Source organism: Notamacropus eugenii, chromosome 2 (genome assembly GCF_028372415.1).
Source record: "Notamacropus eugenii isolate mMacEug1 chromosome 2, mMacEug1.pri_v2, whole genome shotgun sequence".
Lineage (NCBI taxonomy): Eukaryota > Metazoa > Chordata > Mammalia > Diprotodontia > Macropodidae > Notamacropus > Notamacropus eugenii.
The window spans coordinates 122,779,250-122,795,057 of record NC_092873.1 but is presented as its reverse complement, the minus strand read 5'-3'; the positions used below and the strand labels follow the sequence as shown (position 1 = coordinate 122,795,057).

Genomic DNA, 15,808 nt, shown 5'->3' with positions numbered 1-15,808 from the left:
AAGAGTCAATTTCTATTGGAATTGAACCTAGCACTACTGTTTTAGGGTAGTCATAGAAAGTCTCATGAATTTTTTAATCACCTTAACCTGTATGAAAATAGTACCAGTTAAAAACTGAATGCATTAAGATCTTTAGGGTTTTTTTTATTCTTATTCTGTCCCAGGCATTTAAGATTCCAGCATATCTTAACATTTTTGAAAGCAAGTTTCCTTTCATTCTTGTACCAAGGTTTAAATATTGAAGTATATTGGGAGTGAAATATAATTGATATGCCTGTGATGCCTTTACAATTAGCTCATCAGTGTTTTTTAAGAATAATTTAATGTCCGAAAAGCCTTCTGAGCCTTGGAGACTTTAAAAGTCATTTTCCTTAGAAACAGGAAGTCATCTTTTGCCAAGAATAAATGAATTAAAATATTTAAATCCCAGTTTGGGAAGAAACTTAGAAACAAAGAGTGTCAATTGAAATCTAAAATGGTCAAAATTCACCTACCTACCCTTATCAATATAATGACAAATTCCTTTCAATCTTTTTATAAAAAATACAACAAAAGAGGAATAAGAAGATGTACAATGTATAAAGTAGAACACATTTACAACACATTCCTTTCTTTAATAAGTCTTCTCATTTTGTGTCTTTAGCACATAACGAGGTAAGCAGTTGACCGTTTTGTTCCATAAGATTGGCAGGGTTTCTGGACACCTGTTTCCTTACCATTTCTCCTGTTATGGTAATCATACCAAATACAGTCATGTTGGAAGAATTCTTTAATCCAAGTGTTGAGAGCTATGTACTGTGGTATATAATTCTACTCCCAGATTTTCTTGTATGTGAGTTCTCTGCCAGTCCTTTGGAAATCTGTCTCCTTCAGCAAAACTCAGACTCTCAGTAAATGTAAATAGGGAAATACTTGGGATTGATAGTTCTAGAAACCTCTTGTCAGGCTACCCATAGAGTGGCGCAGAGGGGTTTTGGATCCAATCTTCTCCACATTGCACTTATCATATGGCAGTCTCTGGAAGAATGGCTATCGATTTTAATGAGAAAACAGTTGAGATTGCACATTGGTTCACATCTCAGTGTCTTCCCTCAGGATTCCAACCAGGTTGACAGGATTGAAGGTGGTGACCCTTGCTGTAGATACCTGTATAGTAAAAGACTTTGTTTCATATAGATCACTGAAAAACTACTGGAATGGTATTATTATTTAAGACAAAAGAAATTCAGACTCCTTCCTCTATTCTTAATTCTCATTCTTATATGTGTAAATGGTAAGAATCATACCTTAGTTTTTCTGAAGTATACAAACATTAGCAGAAGATAAAACAGAGAGAGAACTTCACTTGCAAATGTTAAGCTCAAATAAATTTGCTGACATTTAACACAATGTATAAATTGGAAACAATCTTGTGGATATAAGTAAGAAATTGCTTTACAAATTCTCAATAAAAGGGTCTACATAAATGTGTGTATATATGTATACTTATACATATACACACATGCATATATACATGTACATATATAAATGGTTTACATTTATGTGATTGATATAGGATAATATAATTTCTATTACAATAAGCATAATAAGCAACCATTCTTTTCATTTCAAGTGAGTTAGAATACATTGATAATTATTAAAAATTCAATGCAATTTTAATTTTTAAGATTAACAACTTGGCTTCAACACCAAGCAGAAGACTGTCTGCTGTATTTTGGAATGAAGCACCACATATGAAAGTTTTTTTAAAATTAAATTATTAAATCAGAAATGTCCATAGTAGTAAAATCTTTGATACTATGAATCCCATGTCTTACACAGGAAAGCACCCCTTGTATAAAACAGTTTGTTTCTGTTTGGTCTTTCAAATTAAATATCATACCAAGCATGAGATTTGCAAAACATTTGTTTTTAACTTTTTCTGTTAAAATGTAGGTTCCAGAAGAATAAAGATTGCTTCATTTTTTGAATTATTGTATTCTCCAAATCACCAGAACAGTACTTGGAACAGAATAGGTGCTTTAAAAGTTTGCTGATTGACTGTTACTAATATATAGTGAGCATATATAGTGCAGTTTAAACTATAAAGATATGAGAAATTAAAAATTCAGTCAACTATCCTTCATTTCACTTTCCATTGTTAATCCCACAAAATCTTTTTCATTATGAAGATACCATTTCATCTTCTTCCCAAATACAATAGTAGAGAACTGTGATTTTTTTCAAGTTTTCCTAAATAGATGTATTCTTAAAAACTAGAGAACTGATGAGAACCTATTATTTATTTCAGATTCCAAGATTTATATTCTAATATCACTTGCCTTTCTTGATTAGATACTAAGAGGAATTTCAAGAGAAACTTGCATCAACAGCTGAAGTTATAAAACTCATAGCATTCACAAAATGAATGATGAAATGAATGGGCAAATGAAAACAATTGCATTCAATTTTTTATGTAAAATGAAGATCAGCTGTTGAATTCCAGGGTTTTTTTTTCTGTTTTATTTTGTTTTGTAGGGGATGGAGAGTTGTTGAGGGGAAACTTGTTTTTTTATTGGTGAAGGGAACTCTTAATATGGAAATTATCTATACCAAAGCTGTTGGGCTTTTCATCTGTAGCTTAGAGTCTCTTAGGGATGGGGGAATGCTGACTGGTTACGTGGTTTGATCATGTTCATCCAACTGATATGTGATAGAGGCAGGAATTTAACTCCGATATCATATTATTTTAATAGAAATATTGTTTCTTCAGACGTTCCTTTGGAAGTCTGCCATTTCTTGTGTTTGAAATTTAATATTAAATCATATTACTCAATCTGAGACAGTTAAAATGGATAAATGCTACTGTTTGAACAGAAATAACATCTTTGCCTTTGGAAACAAGAGATTAAAATTATTAGCCAATTTAAAGTGAATGGATAAATGTAGAAACTATTCACTCAAATTATCCTGCATGTGAAATATTGTTGTGCAACAACTCTTTAACTTTCAAGCAAAGTTGCTGAAATTAATGTTTTCAACAAAGGTTTCAAAATGTAGCAATTATCATTAAAACGATAACTTTTTATAACGGCAATAAAACTAGGAAATAACTTTGTTCAACTGTGAATTGAAAGCTGTACATTTATTTTGGGCCCATACTCTTGCTTTACCTTTGGATGATCAGATTTCAATGCACATAGACTTTTTATTAAGCTATCCTTGATGTAGGAATAAATATTCTACCAGTTGTGAAGTGGTCCAGCTCCATTTGCTGCTGGGAGTGTGCTTATGCTTGTCAGTACAACGTGTTCTGAAAGTTTTGATACATTATCAAAACTACTGAATTGGGTGGTCAAGGATTTCCGACTCTCTGTGCTTGTCCGTCCCCGGGCAAGTCGTTCATCCTGGCGAGGGTTAACTCCAAGGCAGCAACAAGAAAATGCTGCTTTAAATTCCTCTCGAAATTTTCCTGGCAATTCAGTCAGAAAGAAAGGAAAAAGAATTATGTGCAAATATGTTTCGACAAAACATGAATACAGTAAATAGAAGTGTCTAACTCGAGCCAAATAAAGGTTAAAGTATAACATCGTACTAGTTGAATTGAATTGAATTTGGTAAAATCTTGAAAAATCTGTGTTCTCTTATTTATGAATGGATATACTTTCATTTAGATATATGAAGTGTGACTAAAAAGTAATGATATTGATTTTTGTAGATAGACCCCATCTCCTTACTTTCTAGTCACACACACACACACTCACACACTCATGTGTGATATATATTTTTCTCATGCACACATACATATTGTAGAAACAGAAGGTCTTTGATGAAAATATTTTTAAAGGTTCTAATCTATTCCAATGATGTTATTTAAGGAATAAGGAAACTGATATCTCATGAACAAGGAAGTAGTGAAAGAGGTCTTAAGTGTTATGAGGTAACAAGAGAAAACTATATAAACAACCTCAAAATAAAACTGGTTGAAATGTTAAAAATGCCTTCTTTGTTCTTTTCTTTTTGATTTAAATATACAGAAGGTCAATCAATTTGAGTGAATATGTGACAACCCTGAATTGCCCCTAATACGACCCTCAGTGGCAATAAGTTTACCCTGCAGTGGCCTCCACTCTGTGCTTAACTCCTCCCGAATGCTTTCCCTCCAGCCATATGTAGACATGGACTTGGGTCTAGTCTTCCAACTTGATAGAAAATAAAATATGTTATATATCTATATAATATTTAACAGCAAGCTGAAATATGAAAAAAAACCATTTTGCCACTACTCAGTGACAAATAATACAATTATAAAATGTCAGAACCTGAAAAGACCTTAAAATGCATCTAGTCAGGTCTCCCCATTTTATAGATAAATAAACTGGGATGTCAGACAACTTGTTCGAGGTTATACAACTACAAAGGGCAGAGTTTTGACTAAATCTCTTGCCTCCTAGAGTCTAACTCAGTTTTCTTTTCAGTATATCAAGTTACCCTAGTTAGACATTTTTTCCCCTTTGTGCAGATATAATGAGAGCAAAACAGAAAAACAATGGGTCAGTACCATTCATTAAAAAAATTAATGTTTATCCTTTCCTAGGTTTTGTAGCACATATCATGAGATGGTATTATAGCAGAAAGAATACAGACATCTTGAATCAGAGATCCTGTTTCAATTTCACCTTTGATTCTTCTCTTATTTAACTCTAACTTCTCTGTTGACCTCCAGTGTTACTTCTCCAACTGCACATTGGATATCTTGAACTGGATGTCTTATAGATATCTTAAAGTCAATATATACAAAATCCAACTAATTATCTTTATCTCCAAACCCTCATCTCTTTCTGACTTCCCTGTTACTATAAAGGGCACCATCATTTCCCCAGTAAATTGCGCAAGCTCACAATCTAAGGTTCATCCTTGACTTTCAACCCTCATATCAAATCTTATGTCAAGGTCTTGATTTTACTGTCACAACATCGCTCATATATTTCCACTTCTCTATTTTTGCACTAACATCATGCCTTTATCACCTCATTAAAATAAAATATTGGCCTAAGCCTATTATTTTACAGATGAATAAACTGAGTCCCATAAAAGCTAAGTTATTTATCCAAGGTCACAAAAGCAGAAAGCATCAATCAGTTATGCAGCCAATAAATATTTGTTTGGTCCATTAAAATAACCTGTTGTCTCTGATGCAAAGCTTCTTCCACTCCATTCTATTCTCCACTTAGTTGTTAAAGTGATCTTCCTAAAGTGCAAGTCTGACCTCCCTCACCTCTCTACCCGATAAACTCTTATGCCTCCCTATTACCTGTAGGTTGAACTATAATATCCCCTGTCTTTCCAGTTCTCTTTTGCCTACCCCCTCCCTCCACATACTCTGTAATTCAATGGCACTGACCTCCTTACCATTCCTTGAATAAGACACTCCATCTCCTCACTCCAGGCGTTTTTAGTGGCTGTACTTCATCATTGGTATGCTCTCCCTCCTCATCTCCTGGTTTCCCTGTCATATTTCAAGTCCAAGCTAAAACCCCACTTTCTTCCTTTTCTTATACTCCACCACTTAATACTATATCTTTCCTTTTGTTGATTACCTCCAATGTATGTGTGTGTGTGTGTGTGTGTGTGTGTGTGTGTGTATATATATATATACATATATATATATTTATACATGCACATATATATGTATGTATACGCGTACGTATAGGTATATCTTGTTTGTACATAGTTGTTTGAATATTGTCTTCTCCATTGGACCATGAGCTACTTGAGGGTAGGAAATGTCTTTTTGTCTATCTTTGCATGGTCAAAACTAGCACAGTGCCTGTCATAAAGCAAGTGTTTAACAAATATTTATTGGCTGCATGACTGATTGATGCTTTCTGCTTTTGTGACCTTGGGTAAATAATTTAGCTTTTATGGGACTGGGTTTATTCATCTGTAAAATAATAGTCTTAGGCCAATAAACCTTAGAGGTCCCTTCCAGCTTTGGATTCATGATCATATCAAGGTAGATAATGGTCTAGCATGCATACAGATAAGAAAATTTTTACTGAAATCAATTTTTGACTTAAATATTTGTTGCATAGAAAAAAATTCTCCCAAAAATGTACAATTTTTTTTTCATTCCACTAATAAGTTTAAATATTACATCCAAGTAATGGCTATGGATATGTATGTAAAGTGTATGTGTGTGTGTGTGTTTGTGTGTGTGTGTGTATTTGTGTGTGCGGGTTTAAAGAGAGAGATACTGTGACTAAGGCTCATAACCATGGTGGCATTCTCTCTTCATCACTCCTGCTCACGTCCTTGTAGTCATTCTTTTGCAAATCTATAGTAGTTTCTACTTTCATACTACGTACATGTCCCTTCTCTCTAATCACGAAGTAACCACTCTGGTGTTGGCTTTTATTGTGTCACTCCTGAATGATTGCAAAAGCCTGGTGATCAGTCCTCCTGCCTCAAGTCTCCCTTCACTCCATTCCATTCTCTACTTGGCTGCCAAAGTTATTTTCCTAAAGCTCAGGTCTAGCCATACTATCTTCTTACTCATCAAGCTTCAGTAGCTCTTAGTATTTCCAGGATCAGTTATAATATTCTTTGTTTGGCTTTTAAGGCTCTTCCTAACCTGGACCCTTCCTATCCTTCAAGGATTCTTATATCTTACTCTTCTCCACTGTTTGATGATCCAATAAAACTGGTCTCCTTGTTGTTCCTCCATCTCCTGATTCTAGATTCTTCCCCATTCCTGTAAAGACCTCCTTCCTTACCTTTACCTTCTGATTTCCCTGGGTTCCTTCAAGAGTAAACTAAAATGCTAGCTTTTTTGGGTGGGGAGAGATCTTTGTGGGTACCTTCCCTCATCTATTCTTAGTGCTTTCCCTCTTAGATTATCTTCCATTTACGCTGTATATATGTATATTTTTTCATGTTCTCTCCAGCATCAGAATGCTAGGTCTTTTAGGGCATGGATTATGATGTTGCCTTTCTAGAATCCCTGCTCATAGTTTAAGTCTGGCTAATTGGTTGACTGATTAGTTCCTGGGGATAAATACTGGATCTGTGGTTTCACTTATACAGAGAACTCTCAAATGTAGAAACTCCCTTTACCACTGTAGTCTGGCACTTTCTTTGCAACTTATAGGCTTAGAGGTTTGCCTAAAGAACTTAGTGGTTAAATTTCTTGCCTTCAGTCACAGAGCCAGTATTAATCATAGTCAAGACCTAAGCTGGAGAAGCAAATGGCAAGCCATTCCAGTATCCTTGCCAAGAAAATCCCAAATAAGATCATGAGGGGTCAGACAGGACTGAAAACTGGCTAACAACAAACAACAAAAGACTTGGGTCTAGCACTTCCTGTCTCCAAGGAAAGCTGAAGGCATTTAATAAAAGTTTGATGAATGGATTGACTTAAACATATGTTTGAAACTACAATTCAAATTAACGTGACAAGATGGCACCATATATAAACTATTTACTTTTTTTTAATTTTCAAAGAATCGATGTTTACATAAAGTAATTCTATTTTACTTGGGCCATACATAACTTCTACTCCTTGAATTAAGTATTTGTGTGAGCTTGTCATTGTCTTTAAGTCATACAAGCTGGATAACCCAATAGAACCAGTAGCCAAGAGAAACAGAAACAAAACAAAATACTTTATTGGGAGTGTGGGAGAGGGAAATAAAATGTAGTAAAAATGATTTTGTGGCAGTTATACTGGGGGTCCCAAACATCTTAGTGTAGTTTTATGTAAGCTTCACTTAGTATATCTACTTTCTATATAGAGCTATTTTGAATTGTAATTTCAAAAATGTTTGAATTACTTCATTCAGTTAATTTTTATTAAATGGCTATAGCTGTCCTTGGAGTCAGGAAGACCTGGGTTCAAGTCTTGCCTCTTATAAAACCTGGCTCTGTGACTGGAGATGAGTAATTTAACCACTAAGTGTTTTGTGCAAACCTCTTTACTAAACTTAGCTAGAACTAAGCTTAGAAGTACAGTAAGATCTTTGGGAGATTCTGCATATTTTTTTTCCCCAGAGATTGAAAATACTTGATGTTTTATTTCCAAGTAAAAAGCCACATATATTTATGTAAATAACAGGGTTTCACTCCTAGGTAAAACTACTGGGTTTCTTATACCCTTTCGCTTCAAACATATGATGATTTTATTTATCAGTACTTATTAAACAAATGCTATTAGTGATGCTGAGTCAATATATTAAAACAACATAAAAATTGATTAATTTCAAACAGTTTGTATTTTTTGGTATTTCCTGCCATTTTCATAGGGAAAAAAAGTACAAATAAAAGAATTTACTGCGTTTCAATTTGGTAGAATATGCATTTTCTGTCACTAGGGAGGAAATAAAAATAAGGGAGACCAGGATGAACTGATCTCATTGTGTGGCAACTGGATTGGTCTGGCATGTCAGAGCCAGCCTCAAAAACCTCCTTTTCATTACAGGCTACATGCTGGCGAGAATTAAGATTTCATAGGTGGAGCAATGGAAAACTCACCACTGAGAAAGTTATAAATAATTGGGTTTGCAGCACTGTTGGCATAGACAAGCCAGTGTGAGAATGTAAACCAGGCATACACAGTCTCTCTGTCTTCTGTATAGGCAAACATCCCAAACACCCTGCAAAAAGGAAAAAAAAAGTTACAGAATCTTTTGATTAGAGAGAGAAAATGTTTTTTAAATGGGAGGGACACAGTAGATAGAGAACCTGCAGTCTGAAAGAACTGAGTACACATTCAGCCTCCGACATACTTATTGGCTGAGTGACCCTGGCCAAGTCACTTAATCTGTCTGTTTCAGTTTCCTCATCTGCAAAATGGTACTAATAATGGAACCTATTGTTCATAGGTGTTGTGAAGATCAAATGAATATAATATTTGTAAAGCACTTAGCATAGATCCTGACTCAGAAATGTTAGCTGCTATCGAAATGTTAGCTATTAGTATTTTTTTATTTTCATTATGAGTAAATTTAAGGGTAGAGACTATATGATGTATGAAATATTACTAATGAAAGTTTGAGATATAGAAATGTCAATATCCTTATCTTAATTCATCCCATTCCTAAATGTCTTGTGACAAAATTCAAGAAATTTCTATTGTCTTTGTATTCAAATTTTTGAATGTGAGAGGTAGTATGCTATAGTGGCATACTAAGATAGTGCACCCACCTTGGACTGAGGAAGGATGTCCTCCCTCTGATGCAGACAGGTTTGACTATGGGCAAGACATCTTCTTTGTGTCCCAGGCAATGATCTAAATAAGACTACAAGTGGCAGATGATTTGCCTACATTTTCTGGAGGGAGCATTTATGCCTAATCCTCTACAATGATGAAATTACATGTCAAAACAGAAGAATGACAAAACCAAAAATAACATAGGAGATCATAGTTCCTAAATACAGGAAATAATCTCCATATTAAATTCAATTCATTAAACATTTATCAACAACTTTCTATGTGCAGAGCCCTGAGTTGTTCACTCTGGAAAATAGGAAGATTAGAAAAAATAGGTTTCTGTCTTCATGAAGTTAATAGTTTAGTGGGAAGATAAGTCACGTAAAAGATACAGAGGCTGTGGGGTGGTATAATCAATAATACTTTGGACTTGAAGCTGAGAAGAACTCAGTTCAAATCCATCCACTGACACTTAGCTGTATGACCCTGGGTAAATCTCTTAAGCTCTCTTAGCCTCAGTTCCCTCACTTGTAAAATGGGAATAACTATAATATCTACCTTGTAGCGTTATGAGGATCAAGTGAGAAAGCATATGTAAAATATTTTGCAAGCCTTGAAGCTTATGTAAATGATAGCTACTATTATTAAGATAATATGAATACAACATAATACAACAAAGCCTTGCAAAACAATTACCAACTAGAAGCACCAGAGAAAGCTTCTTGGAGGAAAGGAGATTTGAATTGAGATTAAAAAAGAGGGTAGAAATTCTTCAACTGAGGAGAGAGAAGCCACAAGGAACAATGGGAAGCAATAGAAAAAGAATAATTTGGTTTGTATGAACATAAGGGATGAAACTGGAAAGCAGTCACCAAGTTGTCAGTGGTTCTGCATGTCTGATAAAGCAGTTCAAATTTTATTTGGAAGCCATAAAGAACTCCCGGCTTTTTATTCAGAGTAGTGATATGACCAGATCTCTATATGAGGAAGAATGGGTTGGAAGTGGTAGAAGAGGGCTCCCAAGCCAGAGAACTCATCATTTCACCTCTGATTGCACTTCTTTGGTCGTTATACCATCATGCCCTTTCTCACAATGTCATTCTCTTTTTCAGCATCCTTCTCACAAAACAGATTGTAAACTCCTTGAGGGTGAAGACTTTTTTGTTTTGTTTTCATATTTGCCTCTCCATTGCTTACTTCAACGCCTGGCACATACATAATAGACACTTAATAAACTGACCAACTGTAGGAAGACATGTTTGAAGGCTATGTAATAGTCTAGGTAATAGCAATCTATAATAGGGTAAAAATTTTAAAAAATGAGAGGAAGAGATGTATACAAGAGTTTTTGAAAAAGCAGAAATGACTGGGCTTGGTGATGGACTTGAAATGACCAGTAAAGAAAAAGGAAAAATCAAAGACAACACCAAAGTTTTGATCATAGGACATTGGGTAAGAAGTAGTGCTAATAGTACAGCAGTGGGGAACCTGCAACCTCAAGGTCACGCGTGGCCTTCTAGGTTCTTGGGTGAGGCCTTTCGACTGAGTCCAAGTTTTACAGAACAGATCTTTTTTATTAAGGGAATTTGTTTTATGAAGTTTAGATTCAGTCAAAGGGCTGCACTTCAGGACCTACAGGGGCATATTTGGTCTCGAGACCACAGGTTCCCCACCTCTGTACTAGTAGAAATGGTATATTTCCTGCTTATTTCCTTCTATAATGAAGACCAAGTTTTGAGAGAAAGAGAAACTCAGTTAGGGACACAGTATGTACAGAGAAGTTGGTAGCTTATATATTTGCAGTCTGGCCAATTTGTAGTTTATCCCTGAGCAAATAAAGCTTTCACATAGGGTTTTAAAAATGATGTATTTTTTTTAAGTTCCTAAGTATGGGTAAAAGCCAATCAATCAACAACAAACCTTTAATGAGTGTATACTCATAGACATAAGTAGGCAACACTAACACTCTGAAGATAAGCCCTTACTCCATTTCCTCATTCCTCTCCTCATCCCCAGTTGTGTAATCCTGTGAATAATCTACTTTATGTCACAGATATAGAGTGGAGAGGAACCTCATAGACTTTTTAATTGAAGACCTTCATTTTATAGATGAGGGAGAAGAGGGCCATGATGTGATTATTGGTCTAAACATAGGAGGGACGTTGGAGGTTACAGAGACCAATTTCTTCCTTTGAGGACCTGAAGAAGTTAAGTGAATTACTCAAGGTTACACAGAAAATAAGTATAAGAGCTGGAATTTGAATCAAGTTTTTTGACTCCAGATTCAGCATTCTTTCCCCAACACCATGTCCTTTTCAAATATCTATTCTCTAGCATACCTCCCATAGGAAAGTAGAGTAAAATAAAGACATGAGCTTGAAATACATTTAGGATACTGCAATTAACCATAAAGCAAGTGTTCTGAATTTGGGGTTATGAACTTTTTTTTTAAATGTATAGTTATATTTCAATAGAATTTCTTTCCATTGTATCCTATATATTTTATTTTACTCCTTTAAAAGCACTAAGGGGTCTGAGAGTCCATAGGCTTCATCTGAACACCAAACGGATCCATGAGACAGGAAAGGTTTAGAACTCCTGCCTTAGAGCTTGCTATGTCTGTATTAATCTTTGCTGTCTTGTCATTATCAATAAACATATGATTAGTTAGAAAACTAAAAGAGACCTTTAAAGGCCATTGAGTTCCCCATAGATGGGGAAATTAAAACCCAGAGAGGATAAGTGATTTGTTCCAGGGTCCCATAACTAGTAAGTACCTTAGAGGGCATGTGATCTCAGATCAGTGAGAGTTAAGAAAGAACTTCACTGAAGAAGTAGGATTTGAAGTCTTTTGGAAACAAAAATAATTTGGCTGGCTAGACAGAAAGATATTTTTTCCAGGCATAAAACACATAAGTGTGTATGAAGAAAAAAAAAGTGGGGAAAATTATATTTTTAAGTAAAAGACATGGAACAGAGAATTGTTAACATTTAACAACTTAAAAAAGTTTACAAATTAAAAAAAAACATAAAGAGCAAGATGATGGAAAATCTGATAAGGATAACTTGTTTTGATTTCAGGTGGAAGGAATAGCCAAGTGAATGGAAGGTATTGAAAATCAAGAGGATAAGAAGATTATCGGTATTTGGAATGAACAAAAGTCACAAGTGTTAAGAAGTAGAAAATCCAGAGAGTTAACATGCAGGAAGAGAAAGGCAGGGAGTAGTAAAAATTAATTTTAGTTCAATTAGAGTAAATCCTTAAAAATGCAAGCCACCTTACAATGCACAAATGAATTTTCAGAGGTGAGACTAGACAGCTAGACAGATTGGAGTACCTCCAGGGCAGATGCAACACAAAGAAAGAAGAGAACAGGTCCTTTATTTAGTGTGTGTGTGTGTGTGTGTGTGTGTGTGTGTGTGTGTGTGGCAAAGTGCTTCAAAATCACAACTGATAATGTGAATTAGGGAACTTTCACTTCTTTCTGCTAGGGTTTTATATAATGCCTTTACCTCTAGGGTACCACTACCTCCATATCATTTAAGGCTGCCTATGCTATTAAGTGATAGTTTTGAATACGGGTTCATTTCCTTCTCCTCCTCTTTTACTGCAAACACTATTAAATAATCAAAACCAAGAGTTGATTTAAAGCCAAAGGAAAGCTAAAGAACTTGCAGCTGGTTATACCACCTTTGGTCTGTCTGATTCCAGCCAAAGCTGTCTTTTTACTCTTTCTCTCCCTCTCTCCAGGGTCCCCAGCTGTGGAGAATCTGATATTGACTCTGAGTCAAGGGAAAGTGAGAGCAGCAACTCTCACTTTAGTTTGGAGCATATTGTAAACAGGATTAGAATTGCCTGGGGATTGTGTGCAACAGTTAGGATAATTCCTAGTTATGTTGGCTGGTCACCAAACTCAGGTACAGCTGCCTGCAACTCACAGTTTCTGGGTGCCACTGCCCACTTAAGTCCATTTGCAAACTATACCACATGACAGATTCTCCATTGAGTTGCGATGTCTAGAAAATGTTATGTTTTCTCTTGCTATAAAATCCTCTGTTGAGTTTTATTAATAATCAATTTAGGAATGATTCACTAGCTTTCTTTTTTCTAAGTGGGCTTTTCCTTGCTTTTAACAAATATAATATTCTAAAACTGTCCTGGTTTGAGTTCCTTTTAGGACTCTCAAATGCACTGCCAAGTATAATTAAAGGTCCAGCATTACATTCTTATTGCTTTGAAGCGTTCTTAACTTTGTGCATGTGTGGATCCCTTCTGCAGTTTGGTGAAACCCTTTATGGAATAATGTTTTCTGAAGTGCATATAATACATAGTATTGTAAGGAAATAAATTATATTTAGTTACCATTATCAAAATTCATGGAGGAGACAAAGCAGAAAAAATACAAACAAAAAATAATTTTAAGTAACTGGGATTAAGAACTCTTTCATTTAAATTCAACTTTGACTGGATTCCTGCTTATTTTGAAACCAAACATTTATTCAAAATTAAAATAGAGTTTCAGACCTTTAAAGCAATTTATTTGTTGAATCTTTGTGATGCCTTGAAAGCTTAACACAACTTGAAAGATTTGAGGGCACCTGTCTCGTTTGTCATCAGGAAGGGGATATGAATTGACATGGGTCTGTTTCAAGAGCTCCTCAAATCCATTCACTTAGCCTGTTGATTCACTGGCCATTAATACTATTTTATTTTGGGAGGCAAGAGCCAGATTTTGACTTCTTTCTGTGCCCCAAACCCTTGAAGTAGTAAACTTTAGTTTGAGGAGAGAATGGCATTTATATTTCCAAATGTTTTTGCTGTTGTTGTTCAGCTGTGTCCAACTCTTCATGACCCCATTTGTGGTTTTCATGGCAAGGATACTGGAGTGGTTTGCCATGTCCTTCTCCAGCTCATTTGACAGATGAGGAACTAAGACAAAAAGGATTAAGTGCCTTGTCCAAGGTCACACAGGTAGTAATTGTCTGGGGCTGGATTTGAGCTGAGGAAGTTCAATCTTCCTGACTTCAGGCCTGAAGCACTATCCACTGCACCACCTATCTGTCAAAAACCTAGGAACCCCTCAACACAGTGAGATATGATTCTCTAAAGTTGGAATTTAGAGCTAGAAGTCACTTATCCCAAAGCATTCATGTTTCTGGTGAAAAACCTCTGGCCCAATTAGAAGTGATTTCTCCAAGGTCACACATCAAGTTAGTGGCAGACCTGGGATTTGGACCCAGGTCATCTGTCTTCCTAGTCAATATTCTTTTCACTATACCCAACTTTCTCCTTCTACCAAAAAGGAATTTCTATTTCTCTTAAGTAGGAGCCCCATATCATTTAGTGTTTCAACCACTAGTCAGGTTTACCTCTTTAACATGTTGAGGATACTAATTGGGAGATAACAAATGGCAAACACCAAAAGGACAACCATTAGCATTCGGGCTGTTTTCCTCCTGGCTCTAATTTGTTTGATTTCTGCAGACACAGCACTAATTCGGGATTTCGTCTGCTGTCCTGGCCCTCCCCGAGTCTGCGTAGCAGGGTAAAGAGGCTTCCATCTTCTCTGAACCACTGAAGAAGTCCCAGGGATCTGAAAGAAGAAGAATCTGATTATTGTTATAGTTTTCTTTAGGAAATATCCCAATTTGGGAGAAATAACTGTAAAAAAGAGTAATTCAGAGGAGAAGAATGACTAGACTTTTGAACACTGAGGTACCTAAAATCACATATAGAGATGGAGGGGATCTCAAAGATCATCCAGTCTAACCTCCTAGTTTTACAATGACTTACTTGAAGTCACGCAGTAAGTGGTAGGAATGGCATTTAAACCCAGATCGGATGAGATAATCATTGTCATGTTTAGCATTGTGCCTAGTACAGAGTAAGCATTAGATCAATATTAGTTACAGTTATCATTAATATTATCGTTATCATGCTGAATAGTATACAAGGCTGGATTCTGTAAAATAAAATAAATACCTTTTTTGATTAATGAAGTAGTGAAAATACACCCAATAATATCATTGCCTTGTTTGGATAAAGCAACAGGACAGTCCTAGAATGTAAAACCCTTGAACGCAGAAATATTTGATGTTTTCCTTTGAAACCCAGGCAAAAAGCAACATGTATTTTATGGTTATTTGGATGGATGGTTAAATGGAAGGATAGGTCAATGGAGGGACAAATTGAAGCATTATTGTCTAAAGTGTTGTCTAGTCATTTTCAATTGTGTCTGACTCTTCGGGATGCCATCTGGGGTTTTCTTGGCAAAAAATAATGGAATGGTTTGCCATTTCCATTTCCAGCTCATTTTACAATGGGCAAATGTGGTTAAGTGATTTGCCCAGGGTCTCACAGTTAATAAATGTATGAAGTCGAATTTGAACTCAGGTCTAGCACTCTATCCACTGTTCCACTTAGCTGCCCCTGTTGAAGTAGTGTGATCTGAAGGATACAGGGAAGGGTTCACAACCTTAAATTCTATCTCTCACTTCACTTTGATTTTCTGTGGCCCTCATTTAAAGAAGTACTTTTCCAGGGAGGGGAAAAGCATACTTAAGTATTAGTGGCTCACAGGAATTTCTACTTTTGTCCTGATCGTAAGGGTAGAGTTGCTT

At 35.6% G+C, this 15,808-nt stretch overlaps 1 protein-coding gene across 1 annotated transcript in view; it reads right to left on the bottom strand.

The window, feature by feature from the left end:
* Positions 1–643: 643 nt before the first annotated feature.
* The window catches only part of HCRTR2 (hypocretin receptor 2), a 200,600-nt gene continuing 185,435 nt past the window's right edge, over positions 644–15,808 (bottom strand). The window contains exons 5-8 of the mRNA XM_072638432.1: positions 14,558–14,781; positions 8,509–8,630; positions 3,226–3,451; positions 644–1,146 (exon numbers count right to left, since the gene is read on the bottom strand). Coding sequence (XP_072494533.1) covers positions 1,092–1,146; positions 3,226–3,451; positions 8,509–8,630; positions 14,558–14,781 — 627 coding nt within the window. The 3' untranslated portion in view covers positions 644–1,091. The remainder of the gene's footprint in view (positions 1,147–3,225; positions 3,452–8,508; positions 8,631–14,557; positions 14,782–15,808) is intronic.